We start from the raw sequence: 27,328 nt of genomic DNA, 5'->3' as shown, positions 1-27,328 counted from the left end.
TGTAATTTCAAAGTCAACCATTTGAAATTCTTATGCCACTGACAGTCACAGTGAATTGATTGTGATTGGCAATTTTGACATTTTGAAAATGGCTCGTTTCTTTGCACGAGGTCTTGTCACTTCTAGCACTCTGTTCACCAAAAAAGTATTGGTTTATATATGAAAAATATTGGCTCCTATGAATTTTCCACTTTTCAGTCACGTTCACCACTGAACATGATCTTATTAATGTTTTTAAATGAATTTACCCTGCAAAAATAATCCTATTCTAAAGACAGGGAAGGTTTTTGGTCAGCATTTACACATCTAACTGTACAAAACAATATGTGGTGTTTTCCAAGGCTACATTTTTGGTCCTCTTATGGTCAGGTCCATAACTAGCTAATTGCATAACAATGGCAAAAGGTAATTACACCTATGTACAATACCAAATACAATTTTATTTTATTCAAAACAGTCAACTATACTCCATCAGCCTTTTTTTTTAAGAATGCAAGATAATTTTTTTTTTTTTTTTAATTTATTGGGCCTTTTTAGGGTTTATTGAATAGGGACAGTGAAGACAGAGAGGAAAGTGGGGAGAGAGAAATGGAAGACATGAAGCAAAGAGCCATGGGTCAAACTGGAACCCAGGCCTATTGCTCTCTGGCTATATTGCATATGGTCGAATGCTCACACCCAAGCTAAACTGGTGCCTGTCCCATGCCACTTGCGGCTGATGGGATAATTCGAATTTTGGAAAACAATTCAAACTAACTGAAACGATACTGTGAACTTGGAAAACTAAACTCAAATAAAAATATAGAAGAAATATCAAACCTTTGTGAAACTAAACTCAATTGAAAATGTAAAAAAAAAAAAAGAAATAAAATAAAGTAAAAACTAACTAGAAAACACAATAACTCTTATACTTCTCAATCAACTCTCCAATTACTTTTGACTCTGAAATTATGTGATTGTGCATAAAAACGTCCATAATTCCTAAACAGTTCATGCAAGCTGAAAAATTGAAAGTCTGTGCTTCCATCACATATTGACTTGACTGTTTCATTTACAATCCACTGTGATTGTCTACACATGCAAAATTAAACAAACTGAATTATCGTCCACAAACTCTATGGAACTAACAGTATTTACAGCCCTTCCACAAATGAAACACCTGAAAGAAAGAAAATGCACTTTTTTTGTCCATTATTTAATAAATAAGTCATAAACAGCACTGTGGGAGAACATGATACTGAGATAAAAGGCACTTTGATAATAATACTGTAAAGGCTTGAGTGTGGTATCTCAGAGGAATTTGGGTTTGGGAAACATTTCAGAGGTTCTTCATGTGACGTTTCAAAGAGAGTTTCAGCCTCACAGTCTCAAAAACTTAAAACCAGCACGATCGGATCAAACGGGCAACTTCACCAGTTCACTGACAGGACATGCGTTTGGTGTACTTGAAAAGAAGACAGCAAAGGACCTGAGAATGAGTGTTAAAGTTACTTCATTTACCATATACAATCATATCTCATTAGTTAAGCAGTAATTTGTTTTATAGTAATAAAACTCCATTGATTGTTCATTACCACCACCATTTTCAAAATCTGAACAAGTGGTATACGTTCCCTTTAATGATATTTGAATCACTAGATGTTCTTAAGCTGCACTCAATATAATATATACTGCATAATAGACTGTGCAATAGCCTAATCTAAGTCGAATGCTCAACATTACTCAGTACTTCCTATTGCAGTTGTTTTCGATATATACACACCGGCATACTGTCCTGATATGGCCAAGAATTTACATATTAAACTCAGGCCCTGTCAGCAAACATACAGAAACTCACAGGAGGTCAGTGCAGACAGAGACAGACGAGTAGAGACAGACAGAAGCTGAAGGAGTGTTGTGCACGTGTTATATTATCCATGGCGTCTACGCTGTGTTGCTAAAAAAAAAAAGCCAAGTCCTCTGCCCGTACCAGTCCAGCGGCAGGAGAACTAATACGCAAATACGCAACTTAAAAGTATATACACATACTGTACATCTAAAATACAACAAATGCATAAAAATCATATCATCAAGTGTTAGTAAAAATACTGATGCAGTGGGCAAATGTAATGATAAAGCAAATAGGAAAAAAATGCACATAAATTCCTCCGCACGCTCCTGTCAGAACTCAAAGCTACGGTAAAGGCTGCGGCTGTCGGATACTTGATAGCAGAGCTGAACTGTGGAGCTAACATTTGCCTTCATATTTGGGATTGACCACAGTCGTCACGGCGCTTTTGTAGATTGGATTTTCACCCTGGAAAAGAAAAGTTGAAATTTGGTCAAATTCTAAAACTCAATCAAACCATGCACGTTTGTGTGTGTGTGTGTTATTCTTCCAAAAACACCGGTTATGATTAAACATACAACAACTTGGGATATTCACAGAATTTACATGTCAGTTTTTGTTGTATCACACTTAGCAAACAGACATGCTTTTGTGACCACATACTAAACACCAGAAGGTAAAAATCACCAAGCAACTTTGCTTGTCACAGCTTGTTCATGCAGTCTTCATTAATCTACTCTTAATATAGCTGCAGAGTCTGTAGGCCTTTAAAAAGACAGGTGAGAGAGAGAGAGATCACAGCACACACATAAACAGCCCGTGCAGGGAAAACCAAGTGGAAAGTAAAAGAAATACAAACTTAAAGAACAGCAGCTTTACGTCCATAGTTTGGGTTCTGGAACTGATTGATGGGACTCTTGTATATGGGGTTCTCTTGCTATGGGTGCAGATGAGCACAGGACAGAGATGAATGAGGAAACAAAGAGTGACAGTACAGGAGAGAAAAAAATACAAAAGGCGAGATAAATGAAAAAGCAGGAATCAGGTGCGATGACAGAAGAAAAGACAGCATGTGAAATAGAAGGAATTTAGCTGGAAGCTCTTATTAAGCAATGAGCCACCAAAGCATTTTTCCTAACATAGCTCATCACTTATTCACTTGTTCACTTGCAGTCTTTCTTGTCTCTTTGCTTTTGGTTAACCGGAAGGTGCTGAAGGTGCTCAAGCATTTAATCCTCCCCTCCCTGTCTGGCAGTTTCCCACCTCTCAAATAAAAGGATAAAAAGAACTTGCCATCAGATTAAAACATCTACAAAAAAACATGAAGGGCACCTGTGATGTTTATTTTCGTTGTCAATTGCACCTAAAGACCCGTACTGAATGTATTAAAGTGTTGTTGCAGCTTAAATACAACTGTGTTATGGCAATATACACAATATATATATATATATGTATAAATAGATCATGACTGGTGATAGATACCTAAAAATTATAGGATGAAGATAAAAACAAATCAAACAAAGCATCTGGGTATGATATTAGACACAGACGTCTTCCTTTTATCTTGTCAGGGAGCAGGGTTACATGCACTCTTATTTTTCAAAATTAAAGGGATGTGGAGCTTTAGGCCACGCTGCCTGTGGGAATAAGAAAGACCCTAAAAGGCAGAGCAGCTTTACTGCTGCTGATTAGAGACATCTGCACCGTCAACCCCCTGCAGGTTTGACAAACTCCTGCCACTAGATGGGGGAATATTACTGCACATGGAATTACGCTGAAATCCAGATTTTTGTTATATTGATATTGGCAGATGATGTGGAAGAAGCAGGGAGGGGAGGAGTTGTGGCTACTCCCCAGAAAAAGTCCAACTATGCTCAGAGTGCATAGCATTCCCAAAAAAGTCCACACAGTCTTCAACATTTTTCCCTCTTTATTTTGAGCTCCGCTCAAAAGCAACAAATGCAGTCTGTGTGTGCAGCTGTGGGACGGTGGAGAGTGAGAACAAGACACTTCATAATGATTTCGAAAACTCTGCAAATCTCGTCCGTTGCTAAAAAACAACAAATGATCTTCGCAACTTAATTCTCTGACAGCAGCTGCTGTTGCTGAGCGGCCAACCGACACCTGTTTTCCACATTTAACTTACTAACCTCATCCAAAAAAAACAAAACCAAAACAATCAAAAACATTTATCCTTCTCGTCTTTCACAGAGCCACTTCCTGTTCCAGGCACTCACCGTGTCCCATTTGGCGTTCATCTTCTCCTTTTCAAACTTGGCAAACTCTCTTCTGTCGTGGATGATCATCAGCAGCTTCCAGATCAGCAGCAGGGCTAAGCCAATGAGGACAATGCCTGCAACCACGCCGGCCACAATGGGGATGATGTCAGGACCGGAGGGGCAGTCTGAAAAAGAGCAGGGTTCAGCAGGCAGCTTGAAATCGCAGTGCAGCAGTAAGACCATGGGAGTAACATACCATCACACAGCTACATGTGAGTAAACAAAAGCTCTATTTTTGTAAGCCAACCACCATGGCCCCTGTAATTAGCTTTTTCTGTAACAGAAACCTTCCACACCCTGTTCCCAGTGAGCCCAGCCCTCTCCTTACCCAGCTTGTCGACCACATGGACTTCCCTTTCCGTGTCGTTGACAGCGTAGGTATAGTAGAACCAGCAGTCATTGGCATCCCTCTCCTTGCAGTGCATCACGGGGTAAGGGTAGTCATTGGGCTGCGGCAGTTTGTTCCTGTCCTTCACTGTAATCAGGTTAAAGTAGCTGCACTCCTCTTTGCATGTTTTCATCTTCTCACCGGTGCCAAACGCCCGGCACTGGACACACAGTCTGGAAAGGACAAGGAGTGTTGTTAGTAAACACTCAGTTAGATTTGCCATGTGACAACACAAAAGAAACAACTGCAGCAGCCCATCTACCTCCTTCTTGTCATGCAGTCAGTTAATGTAGCCTTATTTCTTTATTTTATTTAGATTTTTGTTAATTTTTTTTTTGTGTTGTTACTTTTTGTTACATGTTGACACGTTATTATTAGCAATGAATATATGACAGATCAGCTATTACTAGTTCTTATTTGCAGTGGATATGCAGTCAGATTTTACTCAAAGCTGATTTACGTACATGTACTTGCATAGTACAGAGACATTATGAGAGCAAAGCATGGCACTTAAAGAGAAGTGTTCAGCAGCTGAACAGGAACACACATGCCTATCACTCTATTATTTTAATGCATGCACACAGTAGAGGTTTGCAATAATTTCAGTGAGCATGCACTCACAGCCGTAGTAAAGCTATAGATATCTGCACCAATCACTACAGTATCTTGTCAGCACTCCCGATTGAGCCTTTAATTACGTTGTGATGCCTTGTGATTTATAAGTATGTTTTTTTAAACATCAGACATATTTTGCTTTTCTATAGTAAATAAAATATGGATTTATGAGACTTGCAAATCATTGCATGCTGGTTTTATTTACATTTTACACAACTTACCATCTATGAAATATATGCAAAACCAGAACTATTTCTACACATCAGACTTACTTGTGTTCAGCGCAGACCCCTGGACAGGTAGGGCAGGTTTCACATGTGGGACCCTGGAACTTGGGGTCTGTGCACTTGCAAACGCCACACTCGCATCTTCCTCTGCCGTTACAGATCTGCTTGTTGGTGGCCAAACATGTGCTGTTGTCCAGAGAACAGTCACAGGCTCTACCGCTCCACATGGGGTCGCAGATACACTCCCTGCACACACAGCGTCCATTCCCTAAGGAAAAAAGTTAAAAAAGGAAATTTGTGATTAAATACTGTAAATGGCCTAAACACTTAAATGAAGCCACAGATATAATCTGTAGCATTGACACACTCACCTCCACACAGTTTGTTTCCAGAGCGGTCACAGTTGAAGTTGTCACACTCGCAGAACTGGCCGCTGTACCTCTCCTCTGGGTTGGGTCTCTTCTTGCACTCGCATGTGCCGCACACGCATTCTCCGTTGTTGCTGCAGATGTCCGTGCTGTTGTCTTTACGGCAGGTCTGATCCATGTCGTCTGTAGCCATGTCGTTGCTGCTGCATTCGCAATTTCTACCCACACGGCCTTCAAAACACCTGAGACAATAAAGGGGAGGTTGGGATGCATTTTAAAAGAAGTCCAAGTACATACGAAGGCGAGAAGTGAACGATGGCATCTTTCAGCAAAATATCTTTTGAATTAAAGGCTTACCTGCACGCTCCACACTCAAAGGTCCCATTTAAGGAGCACTTTTCGCTTTTTTTAACAACATCGTTATTCCGGCATTGACAGTCACAGATGAAGTTGAGGATAATCTCCACCTCCTCTGTGAATCCCAGCGGCTTTATCTTGATGGTCTCACTCTTGCCTTCATTTGGACAGCCCTTAGATGTCACAGTGATGTTAAAGTTGACCTGAATGGTGGAATAAGAAAAAAAGCCTAAATGAGAGAAGAATGGTGTGAAAACCGAAATAGAAAATATGAACTTTGAACTGCAACAAAAAGAAGTCAGTCTGTATTTCCCACCTCGTCTCCAATTGAGATATTGGAGCACTTTCGTCCATCGTCCTTGTCGTTAACCACTCCGTTCTTACACTGCGATTTGTATTCTATCTCCACTCCCTCTGGGAGCTTGCTGTTGTCTAGAATAACTTCAGATGAGAGAGACTGCCAAAAACCAAAAACATAACAACATGAAGGTTTTTTTCCTGCTTTGGAATGTCATCTAGTAGCTTTGTTTTGACAGAGTACAATACACAAAGGCATAGCTGTAGGTTAAATGAGAATACAAGTACAAAAAAGGAATGTTCCAGCTCGGTAATCGCTACAAGATTTTAACACAGTTCATATGAGGAAATGATAACTTGATCAAAGTTTTATAACATTATGCTTACAGCAAAAAATCTCAACAATGTACTTACATTGTAAGCGTCTATGATGAGGTTGATTACATTGCTGGAGTTGGCAGACAGTGTACCCACTGCAGACTTTGGTATCAGATTTTTCAGTTCCTGTGGAGGAAGAGCAAAACTTCAGAAATCTATTAATCTCGTGGCCTTGGAAAGAGACACAGGTTGTTTCAGCTTACACTACAGCCCACAAAAATAATATTTTAACCATTTTATTGCAGATTCTGATCCCACAAATTTCAACTATTGCTTTGATGGGTGTTCACACTTCAGACTGGCCTGAAAAGCAACAGCTTGTCAGCAAGAAATAATGAGAACTTCAAGGGGATGGTAGTCTTAACTTAGCAGATGGCTAAGCTTTTTGCAGATGTTTTTGTTGCACTGGACAAACACATGCATGCTTAAAAAATGACAATGAAGAAAGACGTGAATGAATATCACAGTGATAACAAGAAAAAGAACTAACTTGGTACACAGGCTGAAACTCCTCTGTGACTGCAAAGATAGTCTGAATGTTGTTGTCGCTTAGCTTCTGGACCAGGTGAGCAATTGAGGGATAATCCTTAAAAAGACCAAGGAAGAGAAAAAGCCATTTTTTACTAAATCAACACAGCTAACCTGTACAAAACAATCAAAGCACAAAGGAACTGCTTACATAATAGTGGCTCATTGTGTACACATTGTCCTCCAAGTGACATTTTCCATCATTAGGCAGTACAATGCCTCCCAGTTTGCCATCTCCAGCAAAGTGGAAACCGGCATCAGTGGAGAACACCAGCAGACGCGTAACATTCCTCCAGCCAATTTCCTTCTGATAAATAAAAAAGAAAATATATTAAGGAATTACCAGAACAGCTTAATATGTGACACATGAACTTCTGACTATATCCACAAATCTCCTTGTAAACACCAAGCACTCATAAAATACCTTTTTAACACTACATCTAAACACTTTTACTGGCACTATATCCCTCCAAGCAAGCCCCATAATGACTGGAAAATTACTTGAGAGTGAAAATTTCCCACAGGATCACTTTCCTTTTCTTGATGCTTACCCCACAAACAGCCACTTGCATGATGGCGTCAAAGCCCCCCTCTGGAGAGTCCAGGTTTCCTGAGATTTGCTGCTTGCCCACCAGAGAGTTGAACATATTGCCGTCACTGGTCAGACTCAAGACATTCTTGTAGCTGAAGGGGCTGGTGCAGTTCTGGTCCCCCGTGCACGGGTTTAGCAGCTTGGACGGAGTGGTGCTGATGTAAGGCATGACCGTCTTCTCCACAAACGAACCAAAACCTGCAAAATAAATTTTGCTAAGAGCTAAACTAGATGTTTGCTTTGACAATGCGTATGTCTGTAACTGTGGGGTTAGGTGTGAGGCACAACGGCCTGATTATCTTTTAGTCCTGTACATGCTTTGGGTTTTTTTTGGCTTTTTTAAATGAGAAGTATTGAAAAGAACTTCATCTGACCTCAAAATTGCTTTAAGAGTATACCTCTAAACTGTCTATCTATTTATTTTTCTAATTTCGAGGGGGGGGTTTCCAAATGTATATTTGTGCAGTTAAAATGTCTTTCTTCACCTATATGAAAGTCACTGGTGATCTTTTTCATCTCCAACATGAGACTGGTTCCCAGGTTCTTGACATTCTCCAGATCATCCTTCATTGAGTAGGAGAGGTCCATCAAGTAGTACAGGTCAATGGGATAATCTTCAGCTCGTTTGAACTTCAAGTCAAAAGACTGGGGCTGACCTACATAAAGGGATCGCATTTAAAGTTTAAATAAAACTGAGGTTGCTCCAGCCTGGATGCACTTCCAGTGACAGTATAGAATGTGTTCTCACCAGATCGAAGGTTGAGTCTGAGTTTCTGGGGCTGGATCTGAGTGATTTCCTCTGGCTTTGGTTTATTGGTTTCGAGCCCAGTAACCTTTTTGCGATTGGTCACACGCTTGTTTGTGATGATCGACTTCTTGCCGGTTGGATTCTGAATTTGCGAATCATTACAGCCCCTGTCTTTTAGAGACTCTACCTCATCACAGCGGGTTGACAAGGCTTCACCCTGTTTGAGGAAGTCCTAAGAGCAGCAGCACAGAGAGAATTAAAGGAGCAGTCTGTCAGTTTAACAAGTTAAAATCTGTTCATATGTAGGCATCTTTGTTATGTGTACACAAGGATGTTCTACAATGTACAACAAGCCAAATGATCACTTTGGAGGAATCTCAGCTAGAGAGTGGAGACTAGAAAAGTATAACAGACTACAGCCTACCCTGCGCTCCTAGGTAGGAGCAGTCTTTGTAAATTGGATGAGTGTAAAATATTGGCTTCTTGCTCCTCTGTATATCACTGATATAAAAGATTGCTAAAAATGCCACCCTTCTCTTTTGGAATTGACGAATCTATCGATGTTTCAAAGATAACAAAGAGTATAAGCCTAAGATAAAACATCAAAATGGCTTCCTCAGCAGTGAAAACAGCTGACCACTTCAGTTCACGTACTTCCTGTTCACACCAGCCACATTTGGCTCCAGCCTGGATGCATTCCCCACAGTGTTTGGCATTGGCACTGATGCACTCGTTCCCCTCTAGATGGAAAACAAAGAGAGAAGAGAGAGCAGAGTCAGAGGGAGGAGAGGTATAGCGCAGTCGCTGCAAAATAAGCAGTCCTGTTAAGCCCCCGCCCGCACGCCTACAAATCGGTTCCTCTGAAACACTCCGCGTCTCAATGGTAATGGGAGACACAGACGGATAATTCCATTTTTTCCATTATCCTCTATGCCCTGATGCTGAAGTGGAGCTCTGGTCAGCAACATCATTAACCCTCCCTCGCCACAGTGGGACTCATCAAAATGAACTGCATGTTTACTATACGAGCTGACATCAACAAAGTGATGTAATTGGGACAAATGAAGGATGCTACCGAAGTATCAAGAGGAAAATCTTACCTTTCTGAGGATTACAGTAGCAAAAGACTCCTAACAACAGAGATATCAAGATCACCTTCAGGTCCATCTGAAAAACACACAAGGGGAAAAAATATATATATCGAGGTGTTGTGGTCTTGACATAAACAGAGCGACTGCTGTTTTGAAAAGCACAATGCCATTTTGACTGTGCCTTTATTTACAATAACAGGATCTGGTGTGCTTGGTGGCCTGAGTGTCTGAATTAATAATATCCACGGATAAAAAGGTCCACAAGAGTGAGAACGAGTGTCCAAGAGATGACAGATTAAACCTGTAAATAGCTTGGTTATAATTGGAGGTAATAAATTATCCCGTTATAGCGTGCTTGGCTATTCGCAGATGGTCATAGGTAACAGGCCGCTCATTTAAATCAAACCAGTTTCACTCACGCACGCACACAAGATTACATCACCTAATATTTCTCTCCCACAATTCCTTTTACTGTAAATAGCATCAGCTCCCTAGAGTCATCCCCTCTGTCATCGTGTACATTGATCCCTGTCTGACTGCAGGCCGTTTGGTCAGCCTGGCTAGTTGCTGTGTGTGGACATATTTTATCACAGATAAAGTTGCTAAAATACTCAACAACTTATTTTAGCAACAACAACGCTAATGCGCAAATATGTAGGCACAAGCTCCTAACCTGGCTAAAAACGGCTGAGTTTGAGTTTACAGGCTTTATATTTATGCATTTTACTGTTTATGGTTTTTTTTTTACTGTTTTCACAGTGTTTCTTTTTTATGTCTCTGTGTCACTATAAATTCTGCATAACCGCTGCAGCCTCAAAAGATATAGTTAGTGCTGACATTCTTTAAGATTCGCAGCACCTCTTACTGGCAGACCTACTCAGCCACAGCTGAGAAGGCTCCTCCACAGAACTGCCAACCAACCACCAGCCAGCAAAGGATCAGATCATGTTGAATCTAAAACATGTGGAAGGTATACCCAACACTCCATCTTACCATAAAACACAAACTGACGTAGAGTCATTACTAAAATATTCTCAGAATCTAGAAGTCTACCACACTACACGTCAAGGATCCAAATTAGAGACTGACAGACAGCGGTAAAGTCACAAAACTTTGATTTTAACTTATTTAGACTACTGGCTGCTGCTGGTTATTCATGGACGTTGCAATAAAAGACTGCATTCCCTCACACTGTGCTAAAGGAAGCTCTGACGTTCAGTGTTCACTGTGTTGACTGATGCATTCCTAAGCACTTGTGTGAATGTGTGTGTGCGAGTCCGTTTATCCAGACACAGAGGGGTAGACAGCCTGTCTACATCCCCCCAGATTAGATCAGCTGGCTTGGCACTGCTGGGCATGGGCAGCGTGTTCTAGTTGGTGTTGGAGCTAGACATTTAATAGAATAAAAAGATCCCATAGCATCTTCGATGGTAGAATACAGATCTATGACCCCAGCTTTAAATGTTGCAAATGATTGGTTTATGTGTAGTCAGTATACAGGGTAAAGAAGTGACTCAGGTGAAAATCCTGAGCTTAAAATCAAAGAGGTTCACAATCCTCCTCTAAAAAACAGATATTTCTGTGTATGTTTCTTGTTTGCAGTTAGTCAAATGAAAACAATGGCAATAAGACTCTTTTCAGGTGTCAAGTTAGAAAAATAACCATGCTGTCTTCAATCCCATGAAGCTTTGCAGCTGCACAGAGGAATGCTTAGTAAATAACTACAGTAGGATAAAGAGCTGAAGACTGAGAGCAGCCCAAGGAAGGCTCAGGAACAGAAGGTCATCCAGAAACGTCAGACTTCCCAGACTTCTAAATCAACTAAATAACTTGTCAATATTTCCAGGTGCTTTTCCTCACACACTGTTATATGTTTTAGTAAAATAAAAAGGTAGAAAAACTATTACTTCGAAAACAAAAACCCAACCCAAAAACAACCCTTTACTTTTCTTGCTGGCAGTCAGCTGATCCAAGCAGAGTTGAGCAGAGTAAATATAAGAAAACAAAAAACTACACAACATTTTTTTAGGGAAATGCTTATGTTTCATGGGTCTGAAAGCAGCCAAGATGGCTCCTCCTCCCCCCCCCCCTCAAACATTTAGTAAACAATTAAGCAAATACAAGTAATCTGCAATAAATTACAGGTAGTAATAAAATAAACTACTAACTCTTTTATGCTACGTCCACACCTACACGGGTATTTTTGAAAACGCAGCTGTTTCTATGCGTTTGGACCTGTCGTCCACACGTAAATGGCGTTTCGAATCACCGAAAACTGAGATTTTTTAAAACTCCTTTTTTGCATTTACATGTGGACGAGGAATACAGAGTTCGTCACGCAACATCAAAGGTATGTGCCTTTTTTCACATCACGCTGTGCGCCACGTTATTGTTTACATGAGATGAATTGCAGAATGGCAGATAAAGACAAAATACTGTTACTGTTAATCTGACTATCTTCAGGTTTTACACGCTTACATATACACACACAGTTACTGTCCCTCCATTTAGAAAGGCAGAGGCGTCACGGTGTGATTATTTTACGTGTAGTTGTTTTTTTTCCTGTGTAATAATATTCAACATTGCTATCAATACACTTTTCAAAAAATGCCTCTCTGTGTAAAATGGGTTCAAAAACATAAACAACTGTGGGATACTGTTTGTCCGTGATTTAGACAGGGGGAACAAATCGTGGCAGGATCAGCCTGATATTATTTGTATCCCACTGTAACTTTACTGTATAAAGAGTTAACATCTCCAAAATGTCAGTAGTAGTTAGTCATTACAACAAGTGTTTGTGAACTAAAAATCAAGAATGTTGGATACAGCCCAGCGCGTGCTCCTGATGAAGGGAAAACCAATTATGCAGGGGAGACCTACCTTGGCACTTGTGTAGGTGAAACCAAAGGGAAGATATGCTTCACCATATTTTCTAGTCTTTGGCGGGCCCCACACTTTGGGAAGCTCTGGTCTACAGTATATCTCAGCTTGTATCCATGTCTAATAGCTGGAGGCTGTAAAATTTTATGAAAGGAGTTTGGCATGAGTCGATGAATCAGCAGTCTGTCCAATGACAGCGATACTGAGGTGCATTCTTGAGGATATCATGAACTTTTCCTGTCAGTAAGCCAGTGTTACTGAAACTGTCTTTGAAGTAGAAATTATATTGTTGGTTTCAGACACTTTCGGACAAAACTCAAACAAACTGAAATTGTTTATGAAAGGGAAAATGTGATTTCTAGGTCACAGCTAACATTAGCTGGCATAATGTTAGCGCAGTGGTTCCCAAACTTGTTAGGCCCCCCTTTGTTTTACAATAAAATGCCCCCCCACTCCCACCGCAAAAACACATCCTCCAAGCGTAAAATAATGGTTTGTTTTTTCTGTTCTTTGAAAGAGATTGTAGTTTTACACACACCCATATGGGTGTATGTGTAAAACCACTACCTCTTTTCAAAAACACATCCTCCAAGTGTAAAATAATGGTTTGTTTTTTCTGTTTTTTGAAAGAGGTAGTGGTTTTACACATACACCCATATGGGTGTATGTGTAAAACCACTACCTCTTTTCAAAAAATGTCTCTCTGTGCAAAATGGGTTAAAAACATAGACAACCGTGGGATACTGTTTGTCCGTGATTTGGAGAGCCCAGCGTGTGTACCCGACGCAGGGGAAACGAATTCTGTCGGGGATACCTACCTTGGAATGATAGCTGTTGTGCAGGTGAAGCCAAAGGCAAGATATGCTTCGTCCTATGTTGTAGTCTTTGGCTTGGAAGGAAGTTGGTTTGGAAGCATATTTGGCGATGCTTCAACCTCTGCTTTGCATTTGTCTTGGAGCCCCGTCAAAAAACTTGTCCATTATGCTAGTAGTAGTAGTAGTAGTAGTAGTAGTGTCCAAGCATTCTATTTTATTTTAAATTCATACCCCCCCCTCTGATTTCAGTTCAGGAGATGAAGCTTGAAGTGAGGATGAAGAGGATGAGGTGGAAATAAGAGAGGAGAGAGACCAGTGGTGGATAAGGCAAATGAAAAGGAAGAGGAGGAGGAGGAGAAAGACATAATGAGAAAGAGATGATGAAAATGTCTGGCTTTCCCAGCTCATTAATATCCCATGTGCTTGTTACATCTGGAAATCTGTTTGTCCAAGCTGTCCTGATTGCTGTTGTCATTACACATTTGGTCATTGTTGATGACCTCTAAATTGTTTATTCTGTGACCATGTTTTACTTTGTTTTTATATATATATATATATATATGTATATTAGAGCTGGGCGATAGAGCAGGGTGATATGGCCAAAAATATTTATCACGATATATATTTGAAAATTTGCGATAACGATATAACTGACGATATAATTGATGCGAGACAAAATACAACTCCACAACTTTACTAGCGCAAAAAAACACCATCCATTCATTTTCACTTAAACAAGAAGCTGTTTTTTATGTGCATTAAAGCTATATAAAAATTTAACAGTGCAAATGCAAATTCCTTGCTGAAAGTTTAACCAAAAGGCATTTCCAGTAGAATGGGCTACTGAGCATAACCATGTATAATATCCACTGAAGTTAAAAAGAGTTGCTTTGCAACATTAAACTGCAGTGTGCCAAATAAAAAAGTCAAATACATATTTTTCGGACCATAAGGTGCACGGGATTATAAGACACATTAAGCGAAACAAAGCAGTCAGATAAATCAAACTTTATTCAACTCATTCTTCTTGCTTCCTCCACTTCTGTACCATTGATTCATTAATGCTGTATTCTATCACAGCTGCTCTATTCCCATGTTGTTGCAGTATATTAATGACTAACCTTCTATTGTGGATGGATTATCTCAGTTGTTCTCCTGACTAAAGTTTGGTCCGTTTACAGCATCCTGCTATGCGATTGCATTTGTCTCTAACCATCAGGAAACTTCACGTTAACTTTTATTGAGTGGAAAAGTGTTAGCCTTGATTCCTCCAGGTTCACTGTTTATGTTATGCTAACATAGCTGTGTCGCTAGCAATCACGTAGCACATCATTATAAACCACCTAGCCCAAATTCAGTAACCTTACAAACGTCACTGCTGTTTAGTTTCCTGTCTTCATTTATGTTGGAAGTGATAGCAGAGCTGTACGTTTGAATTTTTTCAGAAATCTCTCAGTCAGAACATGCTATATCATGCTTAGGTAACTAGCAAAACTAGCGAGCTAACTTCCGCTAGCTTCCTGCTAACTTCTAACTCCGTTAAATGTAATAAATTCTGTTTTCATGTATGCCTGGATCTTAAACTTCAAAGTTACACCTGTTAAAGCAGCAATGCTGATCATTTTATTAAAGATGAAAGAATTTAGACAGTTTTTAACTCTTAGTGATGCTGCAGTGTTTGTTTGACTTTGGGACCTGAAGCGGAGGGAGTTTAGGACCCAGATTACTCCCAGATTTACGAGCACCTTAGTCCGACAAATACGGCAATAACGACAGCGGCTTGCATGTTCTACAAAAAAAAATGTGCTTTGTTGTGTATCTGACGGACAAACACCAAACCAGTTCCACATCACTGAAGTGGCACCATTTTTACAAACTAATTCTGGTTCATCCGTTTCACTCAACAATCGGCCATGTGCGTATGAAAACAAAGGCACTGCGCATGCGCGTTTGACCCATATTCTATCGCGATATTTCATTTTCCTATCGTTGCCTAACATTATACTGGTATTACCGTGAACGGTATAATATGGCCCAGCCCTACTGGGCGATATAAGATTTTTTCATATCACGATATGTTTTTTTCATTTCTGGCGATAACGATATATATCACGATATAAGCCAAATAACTATATTTGTAAGATTTAAATGTGCCGTTGCTCACAAGTAAAATGTGAAATAATCTGCAGCTTGTTTTAATTAAAATATTTATTTCCCATAATAAGTTCAACAGGGTAGATGTACTTAAGGAACATGAGACTTCAGTTTCAGATAAGTAAAGGCAAATATTGCAAACTACACAAAAGGCAGCCGCTAAAGCGTTTAAGTTTCAAAATAGAACAAACAAAACAGACTACTAAATTGTCAATTCCACTTAGAAACAAAATTTTAATTCTAAAAATAAATCTTAGTTTGTTTTACAGAAGAACAGACAAAATTGACTAACTTCTGTCAATATCAAATAAACTGAGAACTAAAAGGAAATTCTCAATCTCTCCTTGTTGTATAGCTTAGCTTTTCAAACAGTTTTAACAGTTACTTTAGTCTGACAAAAGCCGAATGACGAATTAGCGCTTTCAGCCAGAGATTGAGCATGCACCGGTTTATTGTATTTCCAGACTTGCTTTCGGCACAATTTACAGTGCGCGCTACTCTGTTTTTTGTCAGACTTGAAATAGCCGAAATACCTTCACACTATGGAACTTCTATGGCCCTTCCGTTCGATAAGCTCTCCGGCATTGGAACCAGCATCGGTTTTTTCTTCGGTAACCTTCGCTCACGCTCTCGGTTGATTTTTCTCTAGTCGGCAAACTCATTTCCTTCATTACCTGGGCAGCCCGGCTGCAAAAACAAATACACATGTGCGCCTTGGCACTTGTGCTGTACGTAACAAGTCACGTGGCGTGACGCTGCGGCTGTGATTGGTTCGGCTCTGCGCTACTTAATTTGGATTGGCTGGTTTTTTTTGTTTTTTTTAAGAGGACAAGAGAGACGAGGCCTATCGCAATAGTTTAATTTTTCTATCGAGAAAAAGTTATTTCGCAATACATATCGTTATCGTTCTATCGCCCAGCTCTAATGTGTATATATATATATATATATATATATATAGATAGATAGATATATATATACACATATATATATATATATAGATATATATATCTATACATATATAGATATATATATACACATATATATATGGCTATATGGTTAGTGAAAACTGTGTTTTATAAATATACTCTACTTACTAGGATATCTGAATATCAGATTTTTAAATCACAACATATTGATATTGGTCTTAAAAATCTTATATCAGTCAGGTGCTGCTACAGGATGAGAAACAGTTAGGCTGTAAGAAGAAACCAAATCATATTTTTGTAATTAATAAAATTGCTTGAGAATTACTATTACTATTCACTCAGACATGTTTTGATATGGTGAAATGTAAAAAGCATGCCTACAAGGACAGAAGCTGTGCAAATAAACGGCAGCACATATTATTATTTATAAGTTCCTAGGAAACCAGGCTTTTAACACACTGTCGTTATCCTGCACTGGTGTGTGGGAGAACTGGTTCCAGGCACCAGGATGCTGAAACCAGGATTTTATGAACATGCAAACTAATGCTAAGAACACGTTATCATCTATAATTCTCTTTGCGCTAACTTTGCAGAATTCATGAGGTTCGAAAAGACCGTGCACCTAGAAGTATGCTTTCACAAACAACCTGGTAATTTTTACTGTGAAAAATATATGAATCAAACTTGGTAATGTGTTATTACATAACAAATGTAATGACACGTGTTTGCTCTAATGTGTGTGAGTAGATGGAAAGGGTAATATAGATAAATTCCCTGACTACAGCAGAAAGAGCAGTTACTTTAACTCCCTGTCTCTCCCCCACTCAGACGTCTGCATACATACATGGAAATTTAACTCTTCACGCACACCTGAACTGTGACTAGTGGCAGCCCAGTGTTTCGTAGGCTTCTGAAGGCTCTATCAGTTGGCAAGACAAAGTGATGTATGGCAGACGATGTGGTGCGTGACTAAAACGGGCTGAGGCATTCCAGAGAGACTGAACATTGCCTGACCAGGATAGTAACCCATAACACTGTTACTGCACTTTGGGGAAATGTGAGCTGTTGTGACACCCACGATGCATAAACAAACTCCCTCCATCCTTGTCTCTCTTTCTGCCTCCATTTTCCTTATTAAACCCGATTACAAACCCACTTTTTCCATTTTTCCATGACTTTTCTCATCTGCACATATTGTTTATGACTTGTTTTTTTTTTCTTTTTTTTACATCAAGTTAACAGATATTAGCTTGAGGTGGGGGGGGGGGGGGGGGGGGGGGGGGGGTGAATCCCTGCGTGAAAATCTGTGGTGCAGAAATTAATTGAGCTGCTTTAAAAGACTGGATTTACTTCCCTTCAAGCTGAGCTGCATTTGCAAGTACTTAGGACTACTTACTTCAGCAAGCACTGCCATGAATAATGACCACTGGAGTCAAGGGAGAGAAACAGGGAGACACGGTAAACCATACAGTGGAGCTGCAAAGAACTGGTTGCTGCTCAGAGTCACAGCTCTCTTTGTGGCTAAAGGCTGGGTGCTTGGTTCCCTCAGAAAGGCTGTTCTTCTAAGTCTGTGAAAAAAGGGAATGGAAAAGAAGGAAAAACAGGAAAGGGCGGTCCACAGCTCAAAGGAAAAAGGGTAGCCTCAAGTCCAAAGGAAAGGATCTCACAGACTTTGCTTCTGCTCATGTATCTCCTAATCCTCTCTCCTCCATTTGCACTTTTACTGTACTACCTTTGTGTACTGTAAAATGAGCATTTCTAACTTTAATTGGTAATGACAATTATGTGACTATAAACAGGTCTTCACAGCTTAAGACTGATACATTTCATAGACACTGAAGACTTGGAGTTTTTAGTTGATATTTAACTCCAGCATTCCAACATGTGTTCAGTTTCCAGAGTTGCCTGTGGCATATCTTTGGCATCCTATACTCCCATCCCTCCCATTTTCTCTCCCTCATTTCCCTAACGCACTCCCTTGCGCTGCCTCCCTCCTCCCTCATATCCCCGGCACAATTGCTTAGTTCACTCCCTCCACTGTGAGTGGAGCCAAGCCGGTGGCCCCTTTGACTCCACATACCCTTCAAACACAGCGGAGTGGGGAACATGTCTGAGCTCTGAGACGTACAAGCCGCCGGACAGAACTGAAGGAGAATACCAAACAGTGTCTGCCTGTGTCTCTATCCACCCCCACCATCATCCGGAGGACCCTCTCACAGCAGACAAAAGTAATGAATCAGGCTGCCCTCTGAGACCACGAGGATCTGATCCTTAAAGTGCTCCCACTCACCATCCAATTTTTGGCTTAAAAGGGCCTCTGTGCGCTAAATAATACTAATGAGACAAAATACGATATCTTTTGGTGCTTCTTTGTTTCAAGGGGATTGATATGTGCAGACAATCCAATTTAGTAGTCGATGTGAATTTTTGCACAGAAGAAAAGAGTAAAACACTCCAGGTGACAGCGGCTGAGAAATGTCATAGTTTCCACGTTACATCAGCATGTTAGTTCTGTGCGATTCCTCAAGAGAAACAGCTTCCAGAAATGGAAAAAACACTAAAAATAACTGGCCCGAAGAGTGAGGCTGAGAGGCATGAGACGGGATGAGCAGTGAGTTTTCCTTCAGTCTGCCACCCATTATTTTTAGTCTAAAAAACATACAGTCAATATTCAGCTTCCATTTCTATTTTCCCATTGCGAGAAAACGATCCAGGGGTTCTAAGAGCGGCTAACAAGTTTTTCATTGATTATGGGTAAAATATGTAATATAAAATGCATACTGAATATTCAACTAGGAAACTGACAGAAGCAACAATTACCCAGTAACTGTAACATAAAAACTGTAGCAGCATAATAGTGATGCGCAGATTTGCTAAGATCCTGACCTATAACGGCCAGTATTAGCTATTTGACAATAATTTCTTATCTACATTTATAAATTAAGAGATTCAAATGGTAAAGAAGACACAGGAGAAAACACCCTGCAACCATGTTATTGATGCAGCATAGTTTGTCTCTGCAGCTTCCCTGTTGGGAGCAAATTTGAAACACAATGACAAGCAGCATCTGATCCAAGCAGAGTCAGGCAGAGCCTGAAGAGAGTACATGAGTAATCCACCTATTGTGCCTAAAAAACAATATTAAACTTTATTATCATACTCACTAAGTGAGACAGTATCAGCTGAAATATCTGATTTTTAAATCGCCAGATATTAGTACTGGTATCGGACTTATAAGTATAAGTCAGGTTCCTTTACTTATTAATTCAAAGCCGTCGAAAGAGTTATTTTTTGTAGCTAAAAGTAATCCATATATCAGCAACAGTCACTGAATTCCATTTAAATTAGCTAGCTTTAAATGCTAGCGAAATGCACTAATGTGATTTGTATAAGATAGAGAGCACATGATTTCAAAAACCTTAACAGTTACAGGCAGTGGCATTTTAGTCATCTTAAGTAAATGAGAAAAAATGTGTATTTATGCACTTTCTGCTTCACTGCAAACCCAACCTTGAATTTGTTTTTACCATTATAACCCTAGCACCTTTAAAAAAAAGTGTGCTGTCACTCCTGATGCTTAAAGCAGCGATATGCCATTATATAAGAACAGCTGCTGACATTTTAGCTATTAAAGGTGGTAACTCATTTACATAATACCGGTAGAAGCAGTCTAGCTGTTTACTTAATCAGGAATCCTGTTAAAAAGTGTTTCAGGCAATGTCAAAATTTTCCAGAATAGTTCCCTGAGAGACCCGTAATTATGCACAGTGTGATAGTTTAATAGAGTAATAAGGATAATAGCTACAGCCTAAAAATCAGTTTTATCAGCGGTTCGACAGAGAGCCTGTTGCTGGCCTTAAAAATTCTGCTGCAGCTTTTCACACAAAACACTTAGCCACGCATGCTCTCTTGAGCCCTGCCAACATTCTCCTTGTGTGTGACAGAGGCTAAAGATATACTTCTGAGAAGGGATATTGCCTTTGAAGGACTTTTCCACTCAGATAATCTATAACACTTTCATAGGACTGGTTTCTTTTTTTCTTAAAAAGAAAAATGCACATCAAACTGGGTTTGTATCTCATCACATCACGTCCTCGCATAGTAGCTAAGTAGAAACAATAGAAGCCCAGCCACAGCCTTTGGTGGAGGGCCAAGACCATATCGCTATTCAGGGCTCTATCCCTGTGTTGAAAATAGCTGTGCAATGCTAACGTTATTTTGGACTTGTCCTCCCTGCCTGGCCTCTCCAATCTCTCTTTGGTTTGACACAAAGTTAATCACAAATCTCACTCGAGCCTACAAACACATAACCAATTTAATACTTGTTTGTGTAGAAATAACGACACACTTTATTCTGTAGCATTCTTGAAAAAAAAATTGCTGTTGAAGTAAGGCAGATTTGTTTGACAGAAGACAAGCTTTGTTTAGTTTTAAGGAGCCATCTGTTTTACCATTTACAGCAATCCTATAAAAGCAGAGTGAGACAAGGCAAGAGGGTCCAGTTTTTACCACTACCAACCACCAGTCTAAACTGTAGGATGGTTTTGGAAATCTTGTGGGGTTATCTTGCTGTGACAGTGTGAGCCTTGGGCTCAGTCTGTGGAGCTGGGAGCAGCTGTACAATAAGCCCTTCCAAACTCCCTGTCTTTGCTGACTCTGTCCTTCCTGCTCTAAAACACAGGAAGCTAAAGAACGTACACGAAGCCTGCATCAATATGCCTGGAAACCAGCCAGGCATCTCCTTCTTGAACCCATGAAAATGACATATATGGATGTTCAGTGGGAAATAGGAGAACAAAGAAAGTTAATGACAAGCGAGAGCCAGGAAAAGGCTACTTTACTAGAAAGAGGTGAAAGTATTGTGATCTGCCAGAACAGCAGCTTATTGACTTTCTGAATGAAGCGTGTCTGATCTAAACCTAAACTAGTCCATCACTGTAATCGGAACTGTGCAAGAAGCTAAACATACTTGTAAACTGCTTTAAACAACAGCAGGACTGGAGCCAAAGGGAGCGACTGGAAATTAACTGACAGCTGAAGCATTTTTTAATTCTACAAAAATCAGAGGAGAACCAGGGCTGGCAGCAGCCTGCAGTCTACCATAAATATTTGCAGCTGTGAAATGATTAATGAATTGTCTGTTGGGATGGAGACAGGAATAAACATTATTTCTCCAGTACAGTCAGTAATCTGGGGAACTGCTGACTAGAAATAGGTCAATTCTCCAGGTCTATGCACTAGATGTGAAAATTGCAGCATTTCCAAGAGATTGACATTCTCTTTGTTACAGAAAAAGGACCAACATTGCCAGCTGCAATCAAAGAAGGTGGTGCTTGAGTATGTATGGCTATACCATGAGATCCTCTCTGGGGAAGCAGCTGGGTGATATCAAGGACTCACACAACAGCATGTTAGTTCTAGAGGGATGAAGCTAGTTGATTATCAGTGTCTTACTTGCAATACTAGAGTGAGGCAGTTGTCCAGTAGTAACTCAATCACAGATGATGTCATTCTCTCAGACAGATTGAAAAAAAGTAAAGTTTTGTTGCTCCTGTTCATCTGGACATTCAGCCGCTGTTTAGGTATTTTAATCAAGGCTATGAATGTAGACTACATGGTGGTAATCAAAGAGAACACACTCAAAGGGAAGAAACTACAGTACCAGCAATCTGACATTACATGGTTTTTTTTACAGATATGTGGATGGACACATATAATAAAGAAGCTTTGACATTTGGTTTCACTGCATGAGGCCACCCATGGACACCTCAACTGTTTTTCTATGGAGAGCCTGCTCGAAACCACAGCTCATTAAAGACACTCAGATGTCTTTCATTAGAGCTTCATACTTTACACTAAAAGTGAAGGACCTCCCCTTCTGCTTCCAGGAGAGACTGGAACAGTAAACACTTTACAGCTCAAATTGTTCCTGTTTTATGTGTTCATGCATACATGTGATTTAGTCAGACACATGGGGAGAGATTATTGCTCAAAAGAGGACGTGAGCATGAAGACAGATTGTGATGTCAGCAGTTTAACTATTTAATAACATAGCTAAGAGCCTGCAAAAACCTCTGTATATAATACATTTAATAGATGTTACCCATTGTATTATAATGTAATAGAATGCGCCCCCTAAATATCTCCTACTGTTGTGGTAGAAAAAAGTAGACTCTCTTTTAATTTTAAGGCTTTATGTTAAACATTTCTTTTGGCTGCTTCCTTATTCACAATGGATCACCACAGTGGATGGCTCTGCATATCTGATTTTGCACAGCAATAACACTTCTGGTGCAACCCTTCCAGTGTGTCTTAAAATTAGGTAAATACAAAGACTTCACATATTATACTGTGCCATTATTTATTTAACAAATTTTTAAGCCAAAATTTAGAGGGCTTGTATAAAAATGAAGTACAGCCCACAATTCAATAGCTTGTACCTTCAGCAGCAGTAAGTTGAAGGAATTGTTTTCTGTATGACTTAGTCAGTCTCTGGCATCCTTGTGGTGCTCTCTTCTTTCCTAAGTTGCTGCAGTTTATTGAGGTTTGCAGGCATTTGTTCATGCACAGCTCTCTTTAGGTCCCATTGCAGCATTTCAGTTGGATTGATGTCTGGACTTCGACTGAGCCACTGCAACACTCGGTCACTTTATTGTAGATTCTTGGAAGTACTGTCGTGTTTCAGGACCCAGTTTTATTTCAGTTTTAGCTTTTGGACAGATGGCCCCAAAGCTATAAAATACAATAAGCTTATAAATGTTATAAATAGGCGTTCATGGTCAGCTCAATGACTCCAAGGTGCCCAGGTGCTGTTGCTGCAAAACAAGCCCAAATCATCATTCCTTTACGGCCATGCTTGATAGTTGGTATGAGGTGTTTGTGCTGATCAACTGGTTCTCGCCACATGGTGCTCTGCACTACAGCCATACACCTCTGCTTTGGTCTCATCTATTCAAAGAAGCCTTATTGTTTCTTCAAATTTGCAAACCAAAGCTGTGGTGCCATGTTTTTTTTTTTTTTAGAGAGAAGACACTTTCCTAGCGTGCTATGGTGTTCAGTCTTTTTTCTAATTGTACTGTCATGAGCTTTAACATTTAAAATGACACCTTTAGAGTCTCAAGTTAAATGCCTGCAGATCAGTCAGTAACAATTATTAGTTAAAGTACCAACGTGCTGCTCTCTGAGATGTCAGCACCTGAGATGTCAGCAATCTAAGACGCTGTACGTTCTTTAAAATTACAAGGAATAAACTTGGAATGCTGTAAAATCGCATGTTTGAGTGCAGTTGGGGACGTTTGCTGCACGCCATAGCTGTCTCATCTCTCATTTCCTGTCACTTCCCTGCATTTGCTTATCTGACAAAGAAACCCAGCGCAAACAGCGCATGTAATTTTTCTGTGCTGCTAAACACAAACTGCCTCTATTTGTGAGTTACACAAACTCACGGAGCCTTCCAGTTAAAAACTCACGCTGTCACGATAATAAACAAAGAATGACAGAGGTTACAGCCCTGCAAAAGTCTGCTGTCATTTACTCCCAGCAGAACAAATTCTTCATTTTCTCAGCAGACCTTGTAGAGCCGAGGTCAGCGTTAACCGCTTCATACCTCCGTGGTGTTTCCGGGGCTAATTTTAGAAAGAGGAGGCACCCCATCTAAAAAAAGAACAGGGAAGAAAAGGGGCTAGAAGTGCACTGGAGTTCAATGTGGTGAAAATATGAGTGAACAAATGTATTTGTGCCAAAAAACTGAGGGCTAAGAGAATGGCACCCAGTAAAGGCAACAAATCAAAGTGATTATATTGTTTAGAAACTGTTGCTCTTATAGGATTTTTAAATCTCATACGGTTGGAGAGCACTTGTCACTTGTTATAGAAAAGACTGCTGAGGTTGGTGCTGGCTGATCGCATGTGAATGTCTCGCTGTTTCAGCGGGTCAACATCAGGTTGTTGACCCGCTTTCAAACTCAAGGTAGGATGGGCACGTGTGCAGGCAATTGAGGTGAATGGCTTTCAAAGGCAATTATTTGTGCCATGTTACATCTTTCCGCTTGAAATATTCCCCTACGGCACAAAGCATGTGTCACAGAGGGCAATTGTACACATTCATCACTTATGTCTCACAGAGCAACACAAACACACACATTGATCGCATCTATCTCAGTGTGACAAGTTCGCACATAACGTGTGTGCCACTCCCCAACAAAGAAACAAACACACTCACATTCATGGGAAACATCACACATCCAGAAGAAACGCCTGTGTGTGGCTCTGAGTCTAGTGGCATTGTAAATCAGCTGGGAGCCCCCTACCCCCACACCTCAGCAGCTGCTCCCCAGGGAACCTGAGGTCACATCTATTCAGCTGGTGGCTACTGGCTACAACTCCCCTCATTGTCCTACATTTACCCTCCTCCTCAGTTAGCATTCCTCCCCCATGTCCTTACTGTCCTTCCTCCAACCCCATCACCCTCCTTCATATTGCCTTCTACCCCCTCCCCCCTCCAAACTCCCTCCATCCTTGTCTCTCTTCCTGCCTCCATTTTCCTGATTAAACTTCTAGGATCTTTATCTACAGTGGTGGTTTCAGTGCGGTGGGCTATATTTATAAGGCCTTCACTCTCCAGCTCTCCTTTAAATGACTTGGGGGGGTTGTTACTCAATAAATGGAAGTTGTTCAGCCTATCAATCATGCACTGCCTGGGCAACAACAAGCAGCAGACAGTAAACACTTATAAAGTCTTACAGCTCTGTTTTTAGGCGGTTTGGCAGTTTGTTTGTTTGTTTTTTGCTTATATTGGTAAATAGACTGAGGTCAACAGTATTTACAAAGTGGTTCTATATAAAATAAATAAATTAATGTTTTGGAAGTATCTTTATGACTTTATGTGACATTGTACCTACATTATAACTAATTCAGACCTTTGTGGCCACTTAAAATATCTTTGTAGAACTATTATCTTTTATTTGTTGCAAATTATCTTTAAAAAGCCATTTTTAATGCCAACGATACTTTTTAACTAGATAAATATAGAATACATTTTAGTCACTTTGCCAAAAACTGATTGCATGTTCTACCTTGTGACAGGAATGTTGTTTGTGTCTGAAGATGAATTGATATCATTTATTATGATATCATCTATTACTATACATTTGACACATGTTTTGCATATTATAGGCCAACAACTCATTTATCTAATTTTAATCTTATTTAATCACTTTTTTGCAAATACCGGAAATCACTTTTTGGAAGACGATCAGGTTTCTGGCACAACACCGGCACACCGAACACATTAGTACACTTCAGTTTGACTATTAATGACAATGTAACACACTGACACATGGCCAGTAACCACAATTATGCCCCATCGTTTGAAAATTGTATAAAATAAACAGCCAGCATCTTTACATTTTAAATCTGCATGTCTGTCATGTCAAATTAAACCACAACACAATGCCAGTGATTAGATTATTGCAAACGGCTTCAAGTATCAGTGAAAAAAAACGTGGGCGATGAGAAAAATAACAAAATGTTACAAACTTTATAAACCTGCCATTAAAATGTAACAGCGACAGTATAAACTTAACCGGGCTGGTTAAGTTTATAAAAATAAAGAAAAAAGAAGAAAAAAGAGGAAATAAATGAACGAATGAAGTTTACCTTGGCGCTGTTATTTCATACAGGAGACATAAGCAGAAGTAAGCTAGCGTTTGTAGTCCTCTGCCCGCAGCAGCGGCACAGGCAGACAGCAACTATCTGCCCTGCTGGCACCGGGGGCCACTCTCTCCTCCGAAAAGTCACGGGAGATTTATCCTGCTGCTCATTCCTCTCTGCAGAGAAATATGTCGGCAGTATATATGTTTAAAACCAAGTATTCGGTAGCTGGAGAGGGAGACCGTGTCCGCACACTGCCTGGGCGGACCTCTTTACTGCGGACTAAATGAAGGGGACGAGCGAAGAGTGAAAACCTCAGTCCTCCGCCGCTGCTCCTAAAAAAAAATAAATAAAAAATGCAGCAGCATCGCGGACAATGGCACACCGAGCGTTTCCGGTTACAGCTCCTTCAACATAAAATCAAATTCAAATCTTTTTATTTTTTTGTTTATTATATTTATATTTTATATATGTATATATAACAAAAATAGGAAAAAATGTCAATAACTTTCAAGTTAAAGATTTTTTATAGCCCCTTTCAAGAAATAGAAGAACGCTTTACAGAAGAGTAAGCGTTCTCTGGTAAATGGAGATTAATGGGGAATTCCAAAAAACAAAGATGGTGGTGGAAGTTTTTCATTTCTTTTCTTTCTTTCTTTTTGTTTATTCGGGGTTAAAATTATTCTAATATCTGGGGTAAAATCTAGACCTTCTTAGTACTGTATCTTAGTACTTTCTAAGATACAGATGTCCTGTTAACCATTCCAATTAAAGTTTCACTTCCTCTAATTAAAAAGCTTTCCCAATGCGTCATCAAAGTCTTTTAACGCATTCAAAAAACAAAACCAAAAACAAACTTGCGCTTTGATATTTTTTGTTTTGAAGGTGCGCGCATTCGTTTAACCGTCTTAATTTTGCTCACTTGACCCTTATGTTGTCTACGTCAACGCTGGAGGACAGCCCCACTCACGCTCACACATACACAGTGTGTCGGTATAATACTAACTCAGTCCGTAACTCCAATTAAGTCCACATCTTTCATCACCATCAGCATCCTCATCACTATAAGGACAGGTGGCTCTGTACTTGTACCTCACTGTCCACTAACAGTTTAACACTGAAGCTAAAAAAAAAGAGTAGGCTATAAAGTTTAAATATATCTGATTAATTGATCTTTTAATGTGTAATTTACTACAAAACATTTTTT

General features: G+C 39.8%; 1 protein-coding gene across 1 annotated transcript; it reads right to left on the bottom strand.

Annotated features, from left to right (window-relative positions):
* Nucleotides 1-1,154: 1,154 nt before the first annotated feature.
* itgb1a (integrin, beta 1a) lies at nt 1,155-26,421 on the bottom strand. The gene is made up of 16 exons (XM_063484150.1): nt 26,128-26,421; nt 9,706-9,772; nt 9,260-9,345; nt 8,606-8,837; nt 8,343-8,513; nt 7,817-8,055; nt 7,417-7,572; nt 7,228-7,323; nt 6,774-6,863; nt 6,379-6,519; nt 6,063-6,265; nt 5,709-5,947; nt 5,383-5,605; nt 4,436-4,668; nt 4,066-4,232; nt 1,155-2,296 (listed from the first exon to the last, which is right to left on the bottom strand). Exons 2-16 carry the CDS (start codon nt 9,770-9,772, stop codon nt 2,228-2,230), a joined length of 2,412 nt encoding a protein of 803 aa, XP_063340220.1. The 5' UTR covers nt 26,128-26,421; the 3' UTR covers nt 1,155-2,227.
* Nucleotides 26,422-27,328: the final 907 nt, after the last annotated feature.

Source organism: Pelmatolapia mariae, linkage group LG9 (assembly GCF_036321145.2).
Source record: "Pelmatolapia mariae isolate MD_Pm_ZW linkage group LG9, Pm_UMD_F_2, whole genome shotgun sequence".
Lineage (NCBI taxonomy): Eukaryota > Metazoa > Chordata > Actinopteri > Cichliformes > Cichlidae > Pelmatolapia > Pelmatolapia mariae.
The sequence above is the reverse complement of the archived record's forward strand: the minus strand, read 5'-3'. Positions and strand labels throughout refer to the sequence as shown.

Bases quoted from the DNA above. Each gene is read 5' to 3' on its own strand.
- itgb1a (XM_063484150.1), bottom strand. From the start codon at position 9,772: ATGGACCTGAAGGTGATCTTGATATCTCTGTTGTTAGGAGTCTTTTGC. The intron at 7,324-7,416 runs GTAAGCAGTTCC...GGTCTTTTTAAG, and splicing joins ACACAATGAGCCACTATTAT to GATTATCCCTCAATTGCTCA. The intron at 5,948-6,062 runs GTAAGCCTTTAA...TTATTGTCTCAG, and splicing joins TTTGAGTGTGGAGCGTGCAG to GTGTTTTGAAGGCCGTGTGG.